Source organism: Carica papaya, chromosome 4 (genome assembly GCF_054855325.1).
Source record: "Carica papaya isolate Zhongbai chromosome 4, ASM5485532v1, whole genome shotgun sequence".
In the NCBI taxonomy this organism is placed as follows: Eukaryota; Viridiplantae; Streptophyta; class Magnoliopsida; order Brassicales; family Caricaceae; genus Carica; species Carica papaya.
In genome coordinates, this window is record NC_142312.1 from 31,570,376 (window position 1) to 31,588,847 (window position 18,472).

Here is an 18,472-nt window from a genome sequence, read left to right on the forward strand (position 1 = left end):
TTAAATTGATTGATTATATATATTTTTTTTAAAATAAAAAATTCTTAAGATTTCGCTACTTTTTTTTTTAGTGAAATGCTCGTGAGAATAAAATTAGGAGATATTTTTAAAAAATTAAAATTTAGAACACGAAAAAGAGAAAAAAAAAAGAAATGGATAGAGGAGAAAAAAATTATAAATTAATAAATATAGTAATTTATAGAATTAAATATTTATTCATAAATTCGTCTAAATTAAAATAGTATAATATTAATTTAATATAATAATGGGAGAAAAGGTGTAAAATAAATTTAAAATACAAATTTGGTTTAATTTTAAAAAATATGGAATGGTAATAAATTTTATAAAATTTTTTCTGACTTTGCTTCTTTTAAAACTACATTTAAATGATTTTTTTTTTTTGAAAAAAGGCTGACGTGGCATGATAACTTAACTGATCGTAGATATGTGCACCGAACACAAACCCAGCCCTCATTTTCTTCTTCTCCCTCCCCCACCCCCACCCCCACCCCCACCCTCTGTCTGTCTCTCTCTTTCTCTCTCTCTCTCTCTCAGAGTGTGGAAGCGCAAAGAAAAGGAGAAAGATACGAAAAGGTACGTTTGATCTGAACAGAGGCTCATTTCGTTTGTTCTTCACCGTCTTCACTTTATCTGTCTGCGTCTTCCGTACAGTCTGCAGAAAATCTAAACATGGATGGTTCCACAAAATTCGTATGTTAAAGGAAAAGGGAAGAAACAGTGAAGTCACGTAACGCTTAAAAAAAAAAAAAAAAAAAAACAAACCGGCGAGGGGGAACACCTAGAAAATTGAAAGAGAGGGAAAACAGAATTAAAACCTAGATCTCCCTGCGTTACCGTCCTCGTCTCTTCGTTTTTTGCTTATTCTATCGTCTCCAGATCTCTTTTCTTGGCAGGAACTCTTCAGTCTTGGTCTCCCTCCGTAGTTTTATCTGTACGCGTAGCTTTATATGCTAGCCATCTTATGTGTGTATGTATATTTCAAATCTTTTTCGTGAGTTTTCAGTTGCATGCGAGATTTGGGGGTTCTTTTGAACTGTTTTTGAACCCGTTTTTAATATTTTTTTTTTCAGTTGGATTACAGGCCTCAAGGGTGTGTTCCGTTTGCGCATGGAAGGAGAACATTCTTGTGATTTGGAAGGCCCGTGACCCATAAAAATGGAGGGTTGAGGTTGATTGTTAAGATCAGCGACGGTGCACTAACCGGGGTATCTTTGTTTTTATTTTGTTTAGTCATCTGGCTTCACTTTGCGGGGGCGGTGTTTCGTTGTAATGGGAGGTCCTGATGAGCCCAGCACCAAGAGCATTGATGCATCAGTAGGAGGGTTGGTCTGGGTACGGCGTCGAAACGGGTCGTGGTGGCCCGGTCGGATTATGGGTCTCAACGAGGTATCTGAGAGTTGCTTGGTTTCACCAAGATCTGGTACGCCTGTGAAACTTCTTGGTCGTGACGATGCCAGCGTGTGAGCTTCTCATTTCTTTCCCATTATTAAGCTTTTCTTAATTGGTAGCCTTGCTGATGCTTTCTTTCTTGGATTGATTTACTGCTAGATACCTCTTTCAATTTTTTTGTTGGTTTTCGTTTTTCAGGCAGTTGTGCACTCTATTTTTGGTCAAAGATTTGGCAGTTTGATACATGGAACTTCTGATATTACTATTAATTTATAATATGGTTGAAAATGATGTCTTAGGCCTGTGTCATAATCACTTATGTCCTCAAGTTTGCTCTTGACTCAAAGTAATTGGTGTTCATGGCTATTTCTTTTCTCAGTTAGTTTAGCTATAGAATGGTTTAAAGTTCCTTGCAATATTTGGTGCAGGATCCCATACTTGAACCTTTAGGTTATGAGGAAAGCTTTTCACATTTGGTTCCTGTGAATTCATTTTAGTCTTTATATGTGTTGGGACCATGTTGTTGCTTTATCATTGAAACATCTTTCAGATAGTGGATTGGTGTACACAGCTTTCAACACGAACGTTGAGTTAAGTACAAAACCTTAATATGTATTGGAATTATAATTTAAAAAGTGGCTTTAAGAGCATGTTTGGATTGAGAAAATAAGAGAGAAGTTAACTGTTGCATTGAAAGTCTAGTTGTACACTTCTTTGATTCTTCCAGAATGGGCATCTCTTCTTAGATTAGACAAACATGAATGGAAGAGTTTCCCCACCGAAAAAAAAGAGGATGAAGAGCCTTATAAGGACATAAATTTTGACGTGAGAATAAAAGAGACCTTATAAGGACATAAATTATGCATAAAAATCTCTATCCAGCCCTATGTTTTACCAGTTTGGCAATAGAGAAGTTTGTTGAGAAGTGAACTTGGAGATTCATTTAAGTGACTTCCTTCATGAATTCTTTGAAGAGTTTCCCCCTTGATTGCTAACATTTGTAATGGATGTCTGTAAAAATTGTTTCTCATAACATTTCTTTTTGTGTTGATTGCCTTCTTCGCTTTCTTTGCAGTCCAATCAAGCTTTGAGAGACCAGTTTTTGCTTCATTTGGTATCTCTTAGGATTTTTTATCCCCTCTATGGAACTTAGTTTACAATCAAACTGAATTTTGTTTTGTCCAACTTTCCTTCTTATTGGGTTCTAAAAGTAGATTCTATTCTGAGTAGCTTAAAATATAAGAATAAAAGATTTCCTCCAAAAGAAGGAAAGGAGGATGGAAGAGCCTTATACGGACATAAATTTTAACGGGAGAATAAAAGCGACCTTATAAGGACAGAAATTGTGCTAGGACGGAAGAGCCTCATAAGGACATAAATTTTCATGGAAAGAAATTTTGCATGAAAATATCTGTCTAGCCCTAAGTTTTGTCAGATTGGAACTGGAGAGGTTTGTAGAGAATTAAACTGGGAGAAGCATTTAAGTGACTACTTCTCATCAATCTCATTTCTTGAATTCCTTTAAGAATTGATCATTTTAAGGAAATTGCAACTCTTCTATAATAAAAAATAGTTTCTCGTAAAATTTCATTTTGTCCTGACCACTCTCTTCACTTTACATGCAGTCCAGTCAAGCTGTGAGCGACTGGTTTTTGCTTCATTTGATACCTCTCCTAGGATCTGTATCAAACTTAAGTTCAAAGTCACTCTGAATTTTGTTCGGTCCAAATAATCTCCTCATCGCGGTTCTAAGACTAGATTCTATAGTTAGTAGCTGAAAATATGGTATCATATATCAGTATGGTATTGTCTATTAATATTGATATTCTTTTTGACAAAAAAAAGAAAGAACTAATGAAGAAGGTTCCATCTATTAACAAGACTAAACGGTTTATGCACATTTCAAAATATCTGCATGGTCAACAAGCTATTAATATGGTATCATATATCAGTATGGTATTGTCTATTAATATTGATATTGTTTTTGACAAAAAAAAGAAAGAACTAATGAAGAAGGTTCCATCTATTAACAAAACTAAACTGTTTATGCACATTTCAAAATATCTGCATGGTCAACAAGCTATCCGTTATTGGAAAGAGTATGACCGGTAAACTGAAAGTATTGGTGATGTACAGCTGTCATTAATCCTATAGAATGGTTTTTGAGCATTAAAGATGAATATTTGCGTATATACATGTAAACTTTTACGGTGAAACAGTTAGTTCTAAACTAGTTAGGCTAGTAGCATTACAATAATATTTTCCTTGTAATTTCAGGTATAAGGCAATAAGATTCCATTTCAAACGAATATGGCTATAAGATTCCAAAGAATAGATAGGAAAGCTGTTTTCACTTGGGCAGCAGAAACTTTTTCTGAACTTTCTTGCCTTTTGCTTTGAGGTTCACATTGCCTTAGATATAAAGTTTACCACTTTTAGGTTGAAATGTACTCAATGTCTTCCTTAGGCCTTTGGATATTGATTAAGATGTGCCATTGAAAAATTTATAGACACAGGATTAACAAAATAAAAGAGTAATGCAATGTGTTGCCTTACTATAGCACGTCTGGGAGAGGTCAAAAGGCTAAACTTTGCATGAATATCTGTTCTGATCGCTATAGGGACCAAAACTGGTATTGCTTTAAAAAATTAAAATAGAAGAATTTGTATTATATTTATGTCCATAGACACCAAAAGGAAAAGGAGATTCCCCTTTTCCGACCTTTTTGAGGCCAAATGTGAGGACTCCAATATCCTGGTTTGCAGATTGAAGGTGTTTTCTTATGTGCCTTCAAAGCTGCCTTTGATAGGAGAAAATGAGATCTAGTACACAGAATAGTACCATGAGTATGAGGGTCTTTTGGTTTCGCTTAATTTTTTTTTTTAAAGCATATAAGTTGATGAGGTTTATAAGCTCATGAGACATATAAGCTCTTAAAAAAATAAGTGAATGTGTTTGGATATTTTGTTTTTGTTTGACTTAAAAGCTTTGCATAATTAATAAATGTTTGGTTAAGAAAAGTGGTTATAAATGGAAATATTGATGAAATTATTAAAGAAGACCGACAAAATTAATTTTCCATAAGGGAACTTTGTTAAAATGGTTAAAAGATGAAATAGGCATTATTCATGGCTCATAAGCCAAAAAAATAAGTTTCTTTAGCTTTTTTCCCCATTTATAAGTGATTTGCTTATAAATGAAAATGGCTAAAACAAACACCTTTAATAAGCTGCTTTGACCCAAAAAAAAAGCCATACCAAATATTCCTGTACTCTTCAACAGCAAAATTATTTTCTAATATTGTACCTTGGTGCTGCTAAAACATTCTTATTGTAGTGTTTTCCTGCTGAACTTTGGTTGTTTGTATACTGCGGTTGTGCAATTATGGATGTTGATGTGCTTTGATAATTCATATGAATGTATTTACGGGCCAAACCTGTTTTGTCTTATCTCTTAGGGTTTATTTATAGCTTTTAACTGGATGAAATAGTCTCAAGTTTGCTTCTTTTGTCATTTTACTGAAGTTGCATCATATGAGTTTGATATGGGTACAACTCAATGTCATGTGCTCAAAGAAGAAGACTAATTGCACTAGGAGTTAGTAGCGATTTTCCCTTGTGGAAGAAATCTGTTATGCCTAGTGGTTAGCTAACTTGTAATTTGCTACAATAGAGTTAGGTATGTGACGAGTTTATATATTTATGCCCTCGGAAAAGATTAATTGCTTTTGTTTTTCATATCCTTTGAACAAAGAAAGTTTATGATCAGAAAAAAGTGTGATTTTGGTATTAGTTCTGGGGAGAACACTTCTGACTTACAGGAAGTTAAACCATGGCTAAAAAATCTAAAATTACTCAAGTTGCTTGTATTAATTCAATAAGAATGGTGGATCTATCTGTGAGGTAGGTGTTTTTATACAGTTCTTAATCAGTTCTTGTTATAATTTGGTGTTGCTGATCGATCAATCTGTTGATTCCATTTCGAGTTAAACTATGGCATTGTGGAATTGGCTTTTAAGGCTAGAATGTTGGACCTTTTATAACGTTTTTCAGGTTTCTATCTTAGGCTTGAGGCTCAACAGATCTGTTTGTGTGTGGATTGATGTTTGACTCAGGCCCTAAAATTTTCAAATTACAAACTTTGGTCCTTTGATGTCCAAAAGAATGCTTCCATATTCTAGAAAAAATGATTATTGCTTGCATGCTTTGTAAGGCAAATTTCATAGAGTGCGTTTTTGATATATTACTTTTTATTATAGTATGTCCGTTTGTTTTTCAGGAGTGCATTCTTTTAGGGTACTCCATAATCTCCTAAAACTCCAACTACTGTTACGATTATATTATTTTTTTCTTATTGCCTGACTCTGTTGACAAAATCTCCTCTTTATTGGTTCAGGGATTGGTATAATCTTGAAAAATCTAAGAGGGTAAAGGCATTCCGTTGTGGGGAATATGATGATTGCATTGAGAAAGCAAAGGCTTCTGCAGCTAATTCTAGTAAGAAAGCAGTGAAATATGCTCGAAGGGAAGATGCCATTCTCCATGCTCTTGAGATTGAGAGTGCTCGCCTAGGCAAGGATCATCCAGACTTCTTCTCTAGAAGAAGAGAGAATTCATGTGATGGGCATGGTAGTTCACCTGGAGAGTCACCTACAATGTCCAATTATAGCAAAGAAAATGAGGACATGACTGATGATACGAGTGACTCCGAAAATGAGTCTGGTTCTGCACCAGAGTTATCCCAATCTGTTATATCTTTTGAAGAACCTAATAATGGTGCTGCTTCGAAGGTGCAACCCATGCAGGGAAAGAGAAGAAGAACCCCAAACGATTCAGAAGATGATGGAACAGAAGGAATCAAGCGAATGAGAGGTCTTGAGGATCTAGGCATTGGTATAGTGTCAAAAGCAAAGGTCCAGGCTGTTGGAGTACCCGAGCCGGTTCAACATGACAATACTCCGCTCTGTGGTTCGAACACAGGTAATTGCTTTCCTAATGGAAATCCTGTAAATGGTAACAAATGTTCTTCCTCATCACTGAAAAGGAAGAGAACTCAAGTGGCAAATGTTCATGAGTTCTTGAAGAGGAAGAATCGTCGCCGACCACTAACAAAGGTTTTGGAGAGTACAGCAATGGTTTCTGTTCCAGTTGTTTGTGATCAATTTGCTAGTTCAAATGATTCACCTCTTCCAGGGTTATCTGACAGCAAGGTTTCAGGGATAGACTCTAATGAGTCAAAGAAACGGTTTCCTGCGGTAATTAACAATAATTCAGACAGCACTGGAGTTTCATGTGAGAATGGCATCTCCTTAAATGCACCTGAAAATGTTGCTGATGCTTCTCAAATCAGTAACAAGGTCAAGGAGAATGAAATTTCCAGCATATCAGGGTTAGCTGAGAATGATTCTTCTGACCGGTTATTTGACGTGCCATTTGTTGGGGAAGACAAACACTCTGCAGGTAAGATGATTGAAGAATTAGTTAACTGCTGACAGCCTTTACTATATTTTAAAGATGTGATTTTGTGGAATGCATGTGTATGCTTTGGATTTGCAAATATCTAAGTGCTTTGATACAGTTTGGAAAAAGACTTCTGGAAGGAAGGAGTTTCTGTAAGTCACTGTAGTGACTCGATAATATGTTGAGAATAGATGGTTCAAGAGACCCAAATAGACTTTCTATAGTTTTACTTATTTAGAAAGGTTTGCAGATAGGTCTAGTTGCTCCGAAAAGTGGAGATGTCATTAAGGGCATTTGTTTTTTTTAAAGTTCCTTAAGGGGCATCTTGGGACTTTGATGTTTAAATTTTTGCCATGGATCTTTTATTTCACACTTTCAAGTGTTCTAAACTTGGAGCTACAGATTTTGCTGTAAATGTTTTCCTCTCTTCACTCAATAATATGAATAAGAATAGAGAATTAGCAGAGGGGTAGCAGGAGAGGAGGCAGAGATCAGGAGAGATGGAGGGGGGATAGAGATGGGATAGGAAGGGAAAGAGGGAGAAAAAACTTATGCATGTTTATACTCTTGACATAAAATCTACAAGCTGATATCAGCAACTTTTTGAAGGATCAGAGAATGATAAAGAGCGGAAAAAGGATTTATCTCATTCTGCTTACTACCTGTGGGGTCCTTTGATTGAGGAATAAAAAGCTTTGAGAAGTTGTCTCACCTTGTATAACTTGCTTAAGACTAAACTCATGGTTTGTGCTTGCCTAATTTTGATTGTTTTTTTTGGGGGGAGGGGGTGAGCTTGGTGACACTGTGATATTTTGACTTGTGCCTATTTCTCTTCCTCCTTCCATAGATGGATGCCATTCCTTTGTTGCCTTGTAGATATAAACGATACCCTTTCTTTCTTGGTAATTTGTAATTTGCCTGCATATTATGTTACAGTTTGGCTTCAGCTTTTGATAGTTAGGATTAGATTTTGGTATCTTATTTCTCTGTTTTGAATAATTTTGTCATAACTTCTTTCTCTGTGCTTCTTTTGTTATACTATGGTTGTTGTAAAGGCATAGTTAAAACATCTAGTCTTTTGGACCTGTGTGCCAGTGTGCTGTCGATGCATGCGCAACTTCTGATGTTTTGATATCTTTGCAAATTGTTTGTGATCTCTGTATTTTTTATGACATCACAATTGCACCATTTTAGTTTCTCTTCTTTTTATCCTAAAAATGTGAGAACGAACAATGGGGAATTGTCTCATTTCACTTAAATATTGTTTCAATCTCCCAGGTCTTTCTTCTGCATTCGTGTCGTCTTCATCTGGGAAGCCACAAGTTGATTTATGGGGAAGGCAGTCTAGTCAGAGCAGTCAGGCTGAAGCTATCTCATTGAAAAATGAGGGACTTCATGAATCTGGTTCTACCAGTTCAGCTGCTGTTGATGTCGATAATAGTAGCGAGAGGATTGAGAAAGATACTTCAAAGTGGCAGTTAAAAAGAAAGAGGAATTCGAGAAAGAGGAGAAGAAGTAGAAAAGAAGAGTTACGAAAACATGTGGACATGGATGACAAACCCAATGATTTTTTGACAGGAATAGAGCAAATGGATGTATTTCCTCACAGTTTGAAGAAAGTTGATTGCAATGGTGTTGGGTCGTCCTTGGCTTCATATGGTTGCGCCTTACAAGCAAAATCCAAACCAGTTGCTGAAGACCCCATGGATAGGTTGGAGGGCTTGAAGAAATCAGTTTGTCACAAGGAAAATCATACAAAAGGTCCAAAAGTCGAGGCAAAGTTGTTGCCTGACGGTTCTCTGACCACTCAAAGGTTACTTCCTTATCGTCAGTCACGCTTTACTGTTCATCCCAGATACCAAATGTCGGATTTTCCTAAAAGAAACTCTTCACTCTATGATGTTAAACTTGAGGTGAAAGCGAGTTACCGGCCTCCTCATGTTCCATTAGTTTCCCTGATGAGTAAATTGGATGGTAAAGCTATTATTGGTCACCCCCTCACTGTTGAGGTTTTGGACAGTGGCTGTTGTGATCTCATGATCAGTAGCAAAGAATGCAAAGGCGCCAATGTGCCCACAGAAGCTGCGGGAGTGACTCTCTCTGTTAAGCGAAATTCAGAAGCTGGAAGAGTTCCTACAAAGCACATGAAGTTGCATTCACGATTTCCATCAAAAAAATCATCAAAAACTAGGAAATCCACATCCTTGTCTAAAAAGATCCGTAAGCTATCCTCACTGACTGGTCAGAAACTAAGTGAAGGACAGAAATTGGAAGTTGAAAAGCCTAAAGAGCCTGTGGTGGCCTGTATACCGCTGAAGTTAGTTTTCAGTAGGATAAATGAAGCTGTGAATGGTTCGGCAAGACCAGCAAACCGATCTTTGCCATCAACCAACTTGTGAACGTGGTTGATGGTGGAGACTTTTAGCAGGTGGCTTTGTACCCATGAATTTGGCTGGTGTCTGTGCAATTTTGATATTCTGTTTCTCGAAGCATGCCCTGGTTGGCAGTGCTTCTGAATCCTGGCTGAAGGGCAAGTCTCTTTCTACCATTCAATGCCATCTTGATGTTTGTAGGAACTTATTGAGGTGTGAAGGATAATGGGATGCATAGGCTTTTTGTATATAAATGTAACATTAGTTGAGGTGTAAAAATGATCTGGTAGCAGATGCTTATGACCAGGTGGTAGGTTTATTAAACCGATGAATGGAGGTTGAGTAACTTATTTTTCCAGTTTAGTTGGTTGGGGCAAGCTATTTTTCTCATGACTTGGTTCCATTGCTTCGAATCTATAAAAGCTTGCTTAAATTTTCAAATAGAAATGCGTCGGGAAGAGGTTTATCCCCCTTTTGCGACTTCTATTTAGCGACCGGGAATTGTAAAGGGTTACATGAAAGATAGCGATTTTATGGAAAATGAATTTTATAATTTAATTTTTTTGAGAATTCCTGCTGTCTGTTTGATGAATCTCTTCTCTGTTTTGCTTTTAAAATTTTTTTGTTGTTCTGTTCCAAAAATTAGATGCCTTTAAAGTTTGGTTTAGATTTAAAATGTTGATTAAGAAATTAATATGATTTAAAATAATCTGCTAAATAATAAATGTTTATAAGAAAAATTTAATTAATTCGAGTAAAATTAAAAATAAGTACATAAAAAAAGCTTACTAGTTTATACATAATGGAAAAAGATGCCATACGATAGCACCCATGTATCGGTATCAAGACGGAGCATGACATATATATTATTCAATTTATTTCGTTTTACGTTTATTTTTAATATGTAATATTTAATAATTACATTAATAAATTTATACGGAGTGATAAATCATTTGAGATATAATTTATTATCTACGTACGATGTTAATTGGATTTAACAAAGAAAATTTTGAAGGAAAAAAAAATAATTTGAAGAGAATTTTGAATATTTTATAAAGTGTATTGAGAAATTTTAGTATTTTAGTAGAAGAAACTAATTTTTTTTTTTTTTAAAATTAAAAAAAACTAAGAACCTGTTAATTTATCTGAACAAATGGAGGTGGACCGGCCCATGCAAAGGACAAGATCGTAATAACATAAAATCACCATACCCCTCCTTGTCCAAATAATCATAAACCACCAATTAGGGTTTCCTCCTTAAATCGCAATATAAAACCTCCATTCTTTTCCTTGAACACTTTCATTCTCTCTTCTTTCATCTCCCAAGTAGATACCCTAACAGGTTTTTGTCGCACTCTCTTTTGTACGTTCATAGCTGTGTGTCTGTGTAACTTTCTTCGTGTATATATATATATATATATATATGTGACTTTTGGGTGTATTCCTGATCTGGTGTATTCAGGTTCAGGGAAGGAGGAGATGGCTACTTTGCCTGGGCCATTGATATGGGAGATGGTGAAGAAAAACAACTCTTTTCTGGTGAAGCAGTTCGGGAGAGGAACTGCAGGTCTGCAGTTTAGCAAAGAGGGCAACAATCTCTATAATCTCAACTCTTATAAGCACTCTGGTAAGAATGCTCTCTCTCTCTCTCTCTCCCTCTCTATATATATATATCCTCATTTATTCTATATGTCACATGTATAGGCAACATGTATATATGTTTTCTTGCCTTCAAATCTAGGCATGAATGCAGGTATATGCTCCGATCTTGTTGGCTTCCTTAGGAAATTTGTCAAAGTAAATGGAAACGAAAATGGATGTTTGGTTTATCTTGTTTCTTGTTCTTTGGTGGTTGCCAAATGAAGAGGGTAAAATTTAACACCAGTTGGGAGTATATATTTCTGGTTTCTTACTTATCTCAATCTTTGATTAGTTGTTAGTAGGACTGAAAGTGCATGTAATTGATGCTTATGATCTTAAGGTATTTCTGCATGTCTTGTGGAAGTACTTGAAGATTGTCTTTCTTATACTTCTCTGGAAACTGATCATGTTTGTTGGTTACAATAGTATTTACTTTGTTTGAGCTACACATTGCCTTGGAAAAGTGAAACTACAGAAAGATGCATATGGAAACCTCTTCCTCTTCCTCTTCTTCTAGAAAAGGACTTTTCCTGTTCCTTTGTCTTTCCATTTTGCAATGGTGAAAATGTGAAAAACATGGTTAACCACACCCAGGATTGTATATATTATGATTCTTTCTCTTCTAAGCTGCCTGAAATGAACTTGTTTTCTAATGGTTGTTTTTGTTAAGTGTCAATTCTCCAGTGCATTGAATATTCATTTGTCATTGGTTTCCTAGGGTTGGCAAACAAGAAAACAGTCACTATTCAACCGGGAAGTGATAAATCTGTACTCTTTGCGACAACTAAGACAAAGAAACAGAACAAACCTGCAGCGTTGCTTCACAAATCTGTCCTGAAAAAAGAGTTCCACAGGATGGCAAAGGCAGTGGTTAACCAGGTAAGCGTTTGAAGTTGTGTATTCATTTTTTTAGTTTATTTTTTTTTGGAAATCTACTTATATTGTTTACTAGCTTAAAGTTTTGACTTATTTTAGTCTGTGATAACTTTGTGGTGTCCTTGTCAAACGGCACTGTTTTTGTTAATCAGTCATTCTTGATGTAGTACTTTTTTTGTCTGAACTTGTGTTATAAGCCCTAAGCTGCTTGGATAATTCATAAGTACTTTTTTTTTTTGGAGTTATATGGTAACAAAAGAATTACTTGCTGATAATCAAGTACTTCGTTTATCTTGCTGTGATGAAGCACTAACATGTAAGAGGAAATCCATTATGTGGTTTCTTCAATGAAATACGCTTGTTACGCTTGGCTTCTGAGCTTGTGCAGGCGAGCAGCACTTCTATATATATAGCATCATGTCTTCTGTGTCATTAATTACTGCTGTTATCTACCTCATATCATGTTAGATGTGAGAACTTTTTGTAATCTGTGTGTCGATACCCGATCTGTTGCAGTGCTTTAATTGAAAAGCTTGGAAATTCATTAGTCTAATGATCTAGGCAATGAGGATCATGGTCCTAAGCCAAGTTCCTCATATATGCAGTGATGGAGCTTTAGCATGTAGGAGGAACCATAATGGTTTCTCAATGAAATCTTCTGATCTCATGGGAAATCAGCACTCCCATACTTCTCTATCGCATCTATATAATATAATCACTTCTAATGTCATCAAACCATTTTACGATTTCATTGGCCTAACAAAATGTAAGCAAGGGGTAATGTAGTAGTCATAAGTCAAATTCTTCATTTATGTTGCAGTGATGAAGCACTAACATGTAAGAGGAACCCATTATGTGGTTTCTTCAATGAAATACACATGTTACGCTTGGCTTCTGAGCTTGTACCTATATAATTCTTCCATTCATTTATGAGGCAGGATGGTTGCCACTATTTAGCTCTTCCACGAGTGGTTCTTCCACCCTACTTGCCCGCAAGTCATGTCTTTTCTGTGGTATTTGCCCTCTTTAAACTGGAGAATTTGTTTTCAGTCTCGGTTGACTTTCATATATTGCAGGTTGCAGATAACCATTACAGGCCAGATCTGAAGAAGGCAGCTCTTGCAAGGTTGAGTGTTGTCCACAGGAGTCTCAAGGTTGCTAAGTCTGGTGTCAAGAAGAGAAACAGACAGGCTACTAGGATCTCTGGCAGGAAGTGAGTTAGAGGATTGACATGTGTTTTTGTTTTCTTAGAATGACTGGCGAATGCCATAAGTTTTCTTATATTTGAATGTTTGCTATTTAAATTTCTTTTCGTATGATTTGAAGATATTTGTCTAGACTGTGAACTGAAGAGATTGTTCTTTTATGGGTTAATCTGTTAGCATTATGGATTTTATTTCCTAAGAAGGCATCTTGTTTTCACTCTGGTGACTTTCAGAGATTTGGTTGGATAGATAGGCTAATAAAGGCTTTAGTCCTACATTAAAAGACATTTGAAAGATGCCCCCCTTACCACACTCTCCTCAAACTGTGTTTTACAATATATTAAAGACTAAATTCATTTCAATTTAGTCTGCATTTGTGGTCTGTAAATTTATGCATACCAAAAAAATAAAAAAAAGGTAAATATGTAAAATTATGTTTATTATTTAGAAAAATTTATATTTGGTTATTGTCATTAAAATAGTAGTCATCAAAAGTAAATGAAGTATATATTTAGTAAATTATGTTTATGGAATGTTATTAAGTAGAAATATATATATTTAATCAACAAAACAATACATGTGTATAATGAAAATATCTAGGAATCAATGTGAAAAATCAAAGCTTTGAATCAATAAAAAACTTCATGTTGAGGCTTCTGTACAAATTAGACAACCGAACACCTCAAGGAAACTGGTAGATGCAAATCAAGAGCAACAGGATGTATTTTGATTGATTGGTTGCCCACGCATGTTCATTGAGATAGATCTATTCCCACTAAGCCCCGGCTGACTAGGCATTCTGCAGTGAATTTCAAAAAGAAAATAAAAACACTACCTTTATGTTTCAAATAAGATAAAACGATAACGAATCAACCTTAGCTGACTGCTTAAACCCACCATATTGCAAATGGGTAAGAGTTAGGGTAGGAAAATAATGTAACCGTAGTTAAAAAATGTGGTTTGCTTTCTTTAGGGTAAGGAAAATCTCAATTATTAAATACGATAAAATATTTAAGAATAAATGGCGAAAAACCTAGCTTGTTGTTTAAGCATAAGATTTCTACCTCTATCCTCTTTCTTCTCAGGAAAAAAAGAAAAAGAAAGGAAATTTCTCACCTCTTCTTTATCTCCGAAGCCATGGTCATGAATGCTTGCTCTACATTAGTAGAGTCCTTAGCACTTGTTTCCAAGAATGGAATACCTATCTCATCTGCAAAAGATTTTGCAGTATCATATGAGACTGCTCTCTTGTCTCCTAAATCACTTTTGTTCCCAATCAACAGCTTATTTACTTTATCAGTTGAAAAATTCTCGATTTCTGCCAGCCACATCTTTACGTTCTTGAAGCTTTCTTGGTCAGTAACATCATATACAATCTATCAAATCAGGACCATAGTTATAATCTGAATTTACTTGCAGATCAAAGTATGAAATTTTACTTCACAACTTACGATAATCCCATGTGCACCACGGTAGTAGCTGCTAGTAATTGTTCGGAATCGTTCTTGACCAGCAGTGTCCCACTGAGCAGATTATTTGGACATCTATAAATGAAGGACTAAAAGGATATTGACTGACGAAAAGTGGTAAGTGTGTATATATACTCACAATTTGAAGCTTAATGGTCTTTCCATCCTTCTCGATTGTACGGATTTTCTAAGTAAGAAGAAACATATAGGTTAGAAATCCTTAATCAAGGATATTAAAACTACTGCAATTCTGGGAAGAAGGTCAGCATATACCACTTACAAAATCAACTCCAATAGTACTTATATAGCTTTCAATATAAGCATCATCCTACACAACAATTAATGGAGTTAAGATACTATAATGACCATAACCAATGTACATGTGGTTCTACATGTATCGTAACACTCTGTTTTTAAGATGGCAAAAAGAAAAAAAATTTAGGCACTCCTTACCGCAAATCTTAATAGAAGACATGACTTGCCAACACCGGAATCTCCAATGAGCAGAAGTTTGAAAAGGTAGTCACTGAAAAACCATATATAATCAAATTTTTCTACCAAGAAGTTTGAATTAACATTGGAGTAGAATGATATAAATCATTAGCATAATGCAATAAAGCAAATTCCAATACAACCATAAATCTTATTTGACAAAACCAACCAACAGAAGTTCTGCTAATTGACATTTATGCAACTCCAAATTCTTCTACTTGCTTCATATGCTTCAAAACGATAGTAGAATTTCTTCTTATTGTCCTTTTCACATGCCTGTCAACTATTTGTCTATTTATGCTTTTTAGAAACAGTCCCTAACTAGGATGCTCTCGCATGTTTTATATCCTGTATGGTTAACTGTTCATTCATGTTTATATATTAACCTCACCACAGAAGAGACAACCAAAAATTATTCGTTCATGTCTATGTATTAACCTCATCACAGAAGAGAACTAGTAGAAACAGAGACATAATTGTTTAACTATATATCCAATAAATCCAACAGAAACAAAAACACAAACCGTAAGACAAATTATATTGAAACTTTTCTGAACAAAATTTGGCCAATTCTCAACACTATAATGTTCTTATATAAACTGTATAAAAGACTGATAGAATTGAAATCGAAGGCAGTAGGTAATTAAATAGAAACAAAATGAAATCCTCCCAAGCTCTTGTAGCAGAAAATTTTGAAAAATATATTACGAGACTCTTTTCCAGATTATAAATTAAAATAAAAAAAGGAAATGTATGGTCAACGAATCATATCAAACCATAATAATATGATCCTTCTACACGCTAACCGAGGTAGTCAGAGGAAAATGAAGAAGAACCGTCACCACTAACAGCAACAAGGACGAGAGAAACGAGCGAAATACAAGTTGCAAATATAGAATGAAAACCTTGTCGATTAATAAAAATTATGTGATTCAAAATACGCGTAAATGTTTGTAACATCCAAATTACTTGCACATAAAATACGACAGTTGTAAGTATATCTTTATGAACGTACATTATAAGAGAGAGAGAGAGAGAGAAAGAGGAGCATACTATTCAGGAAGCATCGGTGATAGATGGAAGAAAATGTGAAACCCTAAAATTGAATTGGGGGAGTTTCAGAGAGAAGAAAGAAACAAAGAAAAAGAAAAGGGAAGATTTAATTAATTACTCCTCCTAATAACCGGATCTCACATTTTTTGACTTAAAAAGATATTTGTAAAATTAAATTTGTATTAAATATTTATTGAGAAATTAAAATAGAAATTCAATATTTTTATTTACAGATGCACCATAATTATTATTAGCTAAATAGTAAGTAAATTTTTTCATTAAATCCGAAAGATATACACTTAATTACCAAACAATACATCTCGGTTATTATACACATCGCTTAAGGTATGTTTGTTAAAGAATTCGAAATAAAAGGAATTAAAAATATTATTTTTTGAAAGCAAAAGTAAGTATGTTTGACAATTGAAGAATTAAAAAAGTTAAAAGAAAAAGGAAGAAATGTTGTAATATCTTCTTATTTTGTTTAAAATTGAGAAGAAATCATATACATATATACACACATATATATATATCTCTTTCTAATACTAGAGAGTACCACATGATATTTTTTATTATTTGAAAAAAATATATATATTAATATTAATTATAAATAAATATATAATATATCTTCATCCCATATAACACATGTAAGTTGTAGTTAACTAAAACTTATGTTTAGCAAATAATGAAAGTTTAAAAATACTTATTTTTATAATCCATGAAACTCACAGCAGATTAATGCCTTGTAAACAGACGCGTATTAAAATTAACACTAATTAAATTATTAATTACTAGGGCTTTCGCTGCGGGCAAAAAGCTTGGTAACGAAATCCCTGACTTGCATGATTAACTGCGTTGCCTCCGGCAATTCCGGGAACACGTAGAATGCATGGACCATGTTTGGATACTCGATTAAGCTTGCCTCTTTCCCGGATTTCTTTAGCCATTCGTAGTACCTCCTCTGCCAGTCCTTCAGCGGGTCAAACCCGCCCACGAACACCACCGTCTCCGGAAACGCCATACCCGATATATCTAAACAATTTGGTCCGCTCACGTTGACTGCCGGATGATCTCGATTAGATCCCTCCGGCAAAAACACTCTCCACAACCAATCCGTTCGGGGCATGGATACGAGGAACGATCCGACGATTCCGCTCTCGGCCTCCGTCCTCTCTTCTCCTCCGAAAAACGGCTGTATCGATACCAGCCCGATAACTTTCAAAACCCTAAACCGGGCCGTACAAGCCCGAACGGCGACGTGGTGAGCCAAGTTCGCTCCCGCGCTATCCCCTGCTAGAAAACACCCGGAGAGATCTGCGACCGGAGGCAACATCTTCTCGTGGTTGTCGTCGAGGAACTTCAGGACGTCAAATCCGTCGTCGTACTGTGCCGGGTAGCGGTGTTCGGGGGTGAGACGGTAATTGACGGAGACGACCAATGCGGGGAGATTCCGAGCGAATCGGCGGCAAACGGCGTCGTAAGCGATGGAATCTGCGCCGAGGAAGGTGAAGCCGCCGCCGTGGAAGAAGATAATGACGGGGAGACGGGAAGCGGAGGAAACGGAGACGGGAGAGTAGAGACGGAACCAGAGGTTGCGGGTGGGGTCTACGGTGATATCGAGGGAAGATACGGACTTGACGGGTTTGCAGTTGGGAGAGGTTTTGAAGTCCAAGAAACGGAGGAGACGGCGGTTGACGGTGCCATCGTGGCGGCATGCAGCGTCGATGACGGCTGAGAGGAATCTTCCAGAGAGCCTGGTTTTCCACGGGAGCGTCGGCTTTGGTGGGGTGTGTGGACTTGGAGAATTGGTGACTTCAGTTGCCATGTTATCCGGAGTGGGCGAATTGAAAGCTCCTGGCAGGTAAATATAATCGCAGAAGAATTTCCGATCCAATTAATTAAATTTTAATTTCAATACAAATCTTAATTAAATGGATAAATTGTAATTAGATATGATTTAATAGTATCCTAATAATAAATATTTAAAGATTGAATGCATATATTACAGTGATTTCACAAATTAAAATTTTTTGAGTTTTAGTGAAAAACTACTCTCCACCTAATAATACTGTTCCAAAATTTATTAAGATTTTAATGGTTTGTGGTCCCCGATCATATAATAATCGACGGTAGGAGAACTACCGAATAAAAAAGTACGCGTCATAAAATGTGTACGACGATTTCTTAATTTTCTTAATATAAAAAAAAATAATAATACAGTAATTCAAATTCAACTAATATCTCAAATTATATGAATAATAAATACTAAAATTAAGATATATATATATGTAAGAATATTAAATAACATAAGGAACTCAATAATGTGTGATGAACTTAAGAGTAACTACATATAGTAGTAGGCAGAGACATGTCCTGGATGGCATTAACTGCACACCAGGCACATAGGGCTGTACACTCTGCCTTATTGGTCATTGTGTGCATATATTGGTGACAGACCTGAGTACTAGACATAACTGGCAAGTCAAACGAACAT

The 18,472-nt window shown here is 35.7% G+C and overlaps 3 protein-coding genes and 2 non-coding genes across 11 annotated transcripts; 4 read left to right on the plus strand and 1 right to left on the minus strand.

The window, feature by feature from the left end:
- The first annotated feature begins 498 nt into the window (after positions 1-498).
- LOC110808892 (uncharacterized protein At1g51745) lies at positions 499-9,605 on the plus strand. Of its 5 annotated transcripts, XM_088219023.1 has the most exons (5): positions 510-594; positions 898-988; positions 1,092-1,481; positions 5,807-6,870; positions 8,149-9,605. In XM_088219023.1, the coding sequence occupies exons 3-5, from the start codon at positions 1,291-1,293 to the stop codon at positions 9,267-9,269; spliced, it is 2,376 nt and encodes a 791-aa protein (XP_088075149.1). In that variant the 5' UTR covers positions 510-594; positions 898-988; positions 1,092-1,290; the 3' UTR covers positions 9,270-9,605. The 5 variants fall into 5 exon arrangements, with proteins under 5 accessions (XP_021890215.2, XP_021890217.2, XP_088075149.1 ...); XM_022034523.2 differs by lacking the exon at positions 898-988 and having other exon boundaries at positions 499-594; XM_022034525.2 differs by lacking the exon at positions 898-988 and having other exon boundaries at positions 499-594; positions 1,103-1,481.
- Positions 9,606-10,455: 850 nt separating this feature from the next.
- LOC110808948 (large ribosomal subunit protein eL28y-like) lies at positions 10,456-13,181 on the plus strand. Of its 2 annotated transcripts, none has more exons than XM_022034606.2 (4): positions 10,456-10,584; positions 10,705-10,869; positions 11,602-11,762; positions 12,836-13,181. In XM_022034606.2, exons 2-4 carry the CDS (start codon positions 10,722-10,724, stop codon positions 12,974-12,976), a joined length of 450 nt encoding a protein of 149 aa, XP_021890298.1. In that variant the 5' UTR covers positions 10,456-10,584; positions 10,705-10,721; the 3' UTR covers positions 12,977-13,181. The 2 variants fall into 2 exon arrangements, with proteins under 2 accessions (XP_021890298.1, XP_021890299.1); XM_022034607.2 differs by having other exon boundaries at positions 10,474-10,605.
- On the plus strand, positions 12,052-12,142 carry LOC148266562 (small nucleolar RNA R24). The gene has a single exon (XR_015818788.1). It is a non-coding gene; the product is annotated as a small nucleolar RNA R24 (small nucleolar RNA).
- On the plus strand, positions 12,573-12,662 carry LOC148266563 (small nucleolar RNA R24). Its single transcript, XR_015818789.1, has one exon. It is a non-coding gene; the product is annotated as a small nucleolar RNA R24 (small nucleolar RNA).
- Positions 13,182-13,474: 293 nt separating the features above from the next.
- Positions 13,475-17,066, minus strand: LOC110808914 (ras-related protein RIC1-like). 2 transcript variants are annotated; one of them, XM_022034555.2, is made up of 8 exons: positions 16,771-16,874; positions 15,979-16,021; positions 14,887-14,959; positions 14,714-14,761; positions 14,573-14,620; positions 14,416-14,487; positions 14,081-14,340; positions 13,475-13,763 (listed from the first exon to the last, which is right to left on the minus strand). In XM_022034555.2, exons 1-8 carry the CDS (start codon positions 16,820-16,822, stop codon positions 13,670-13,672), a joined length of 690 nt encoding a protein of 229 aa, XP_021890247.2. In that variant the 5' UTR covers positions 16,823-16,874; the 3' UTR covers positions 13,475-13,669. The 2 variants fall into 2 exon arrangements, with proteins under 2 accessions (XP_021890247.2, XP_088075156.1); XM_088219030.1 differs by lacking the exon at positions 15,979-16,021 and having other exon boundaries at positions 16,771-17,066.
- Positions 17,067-18,472: the final 1,406 nt, after the last annotated feature.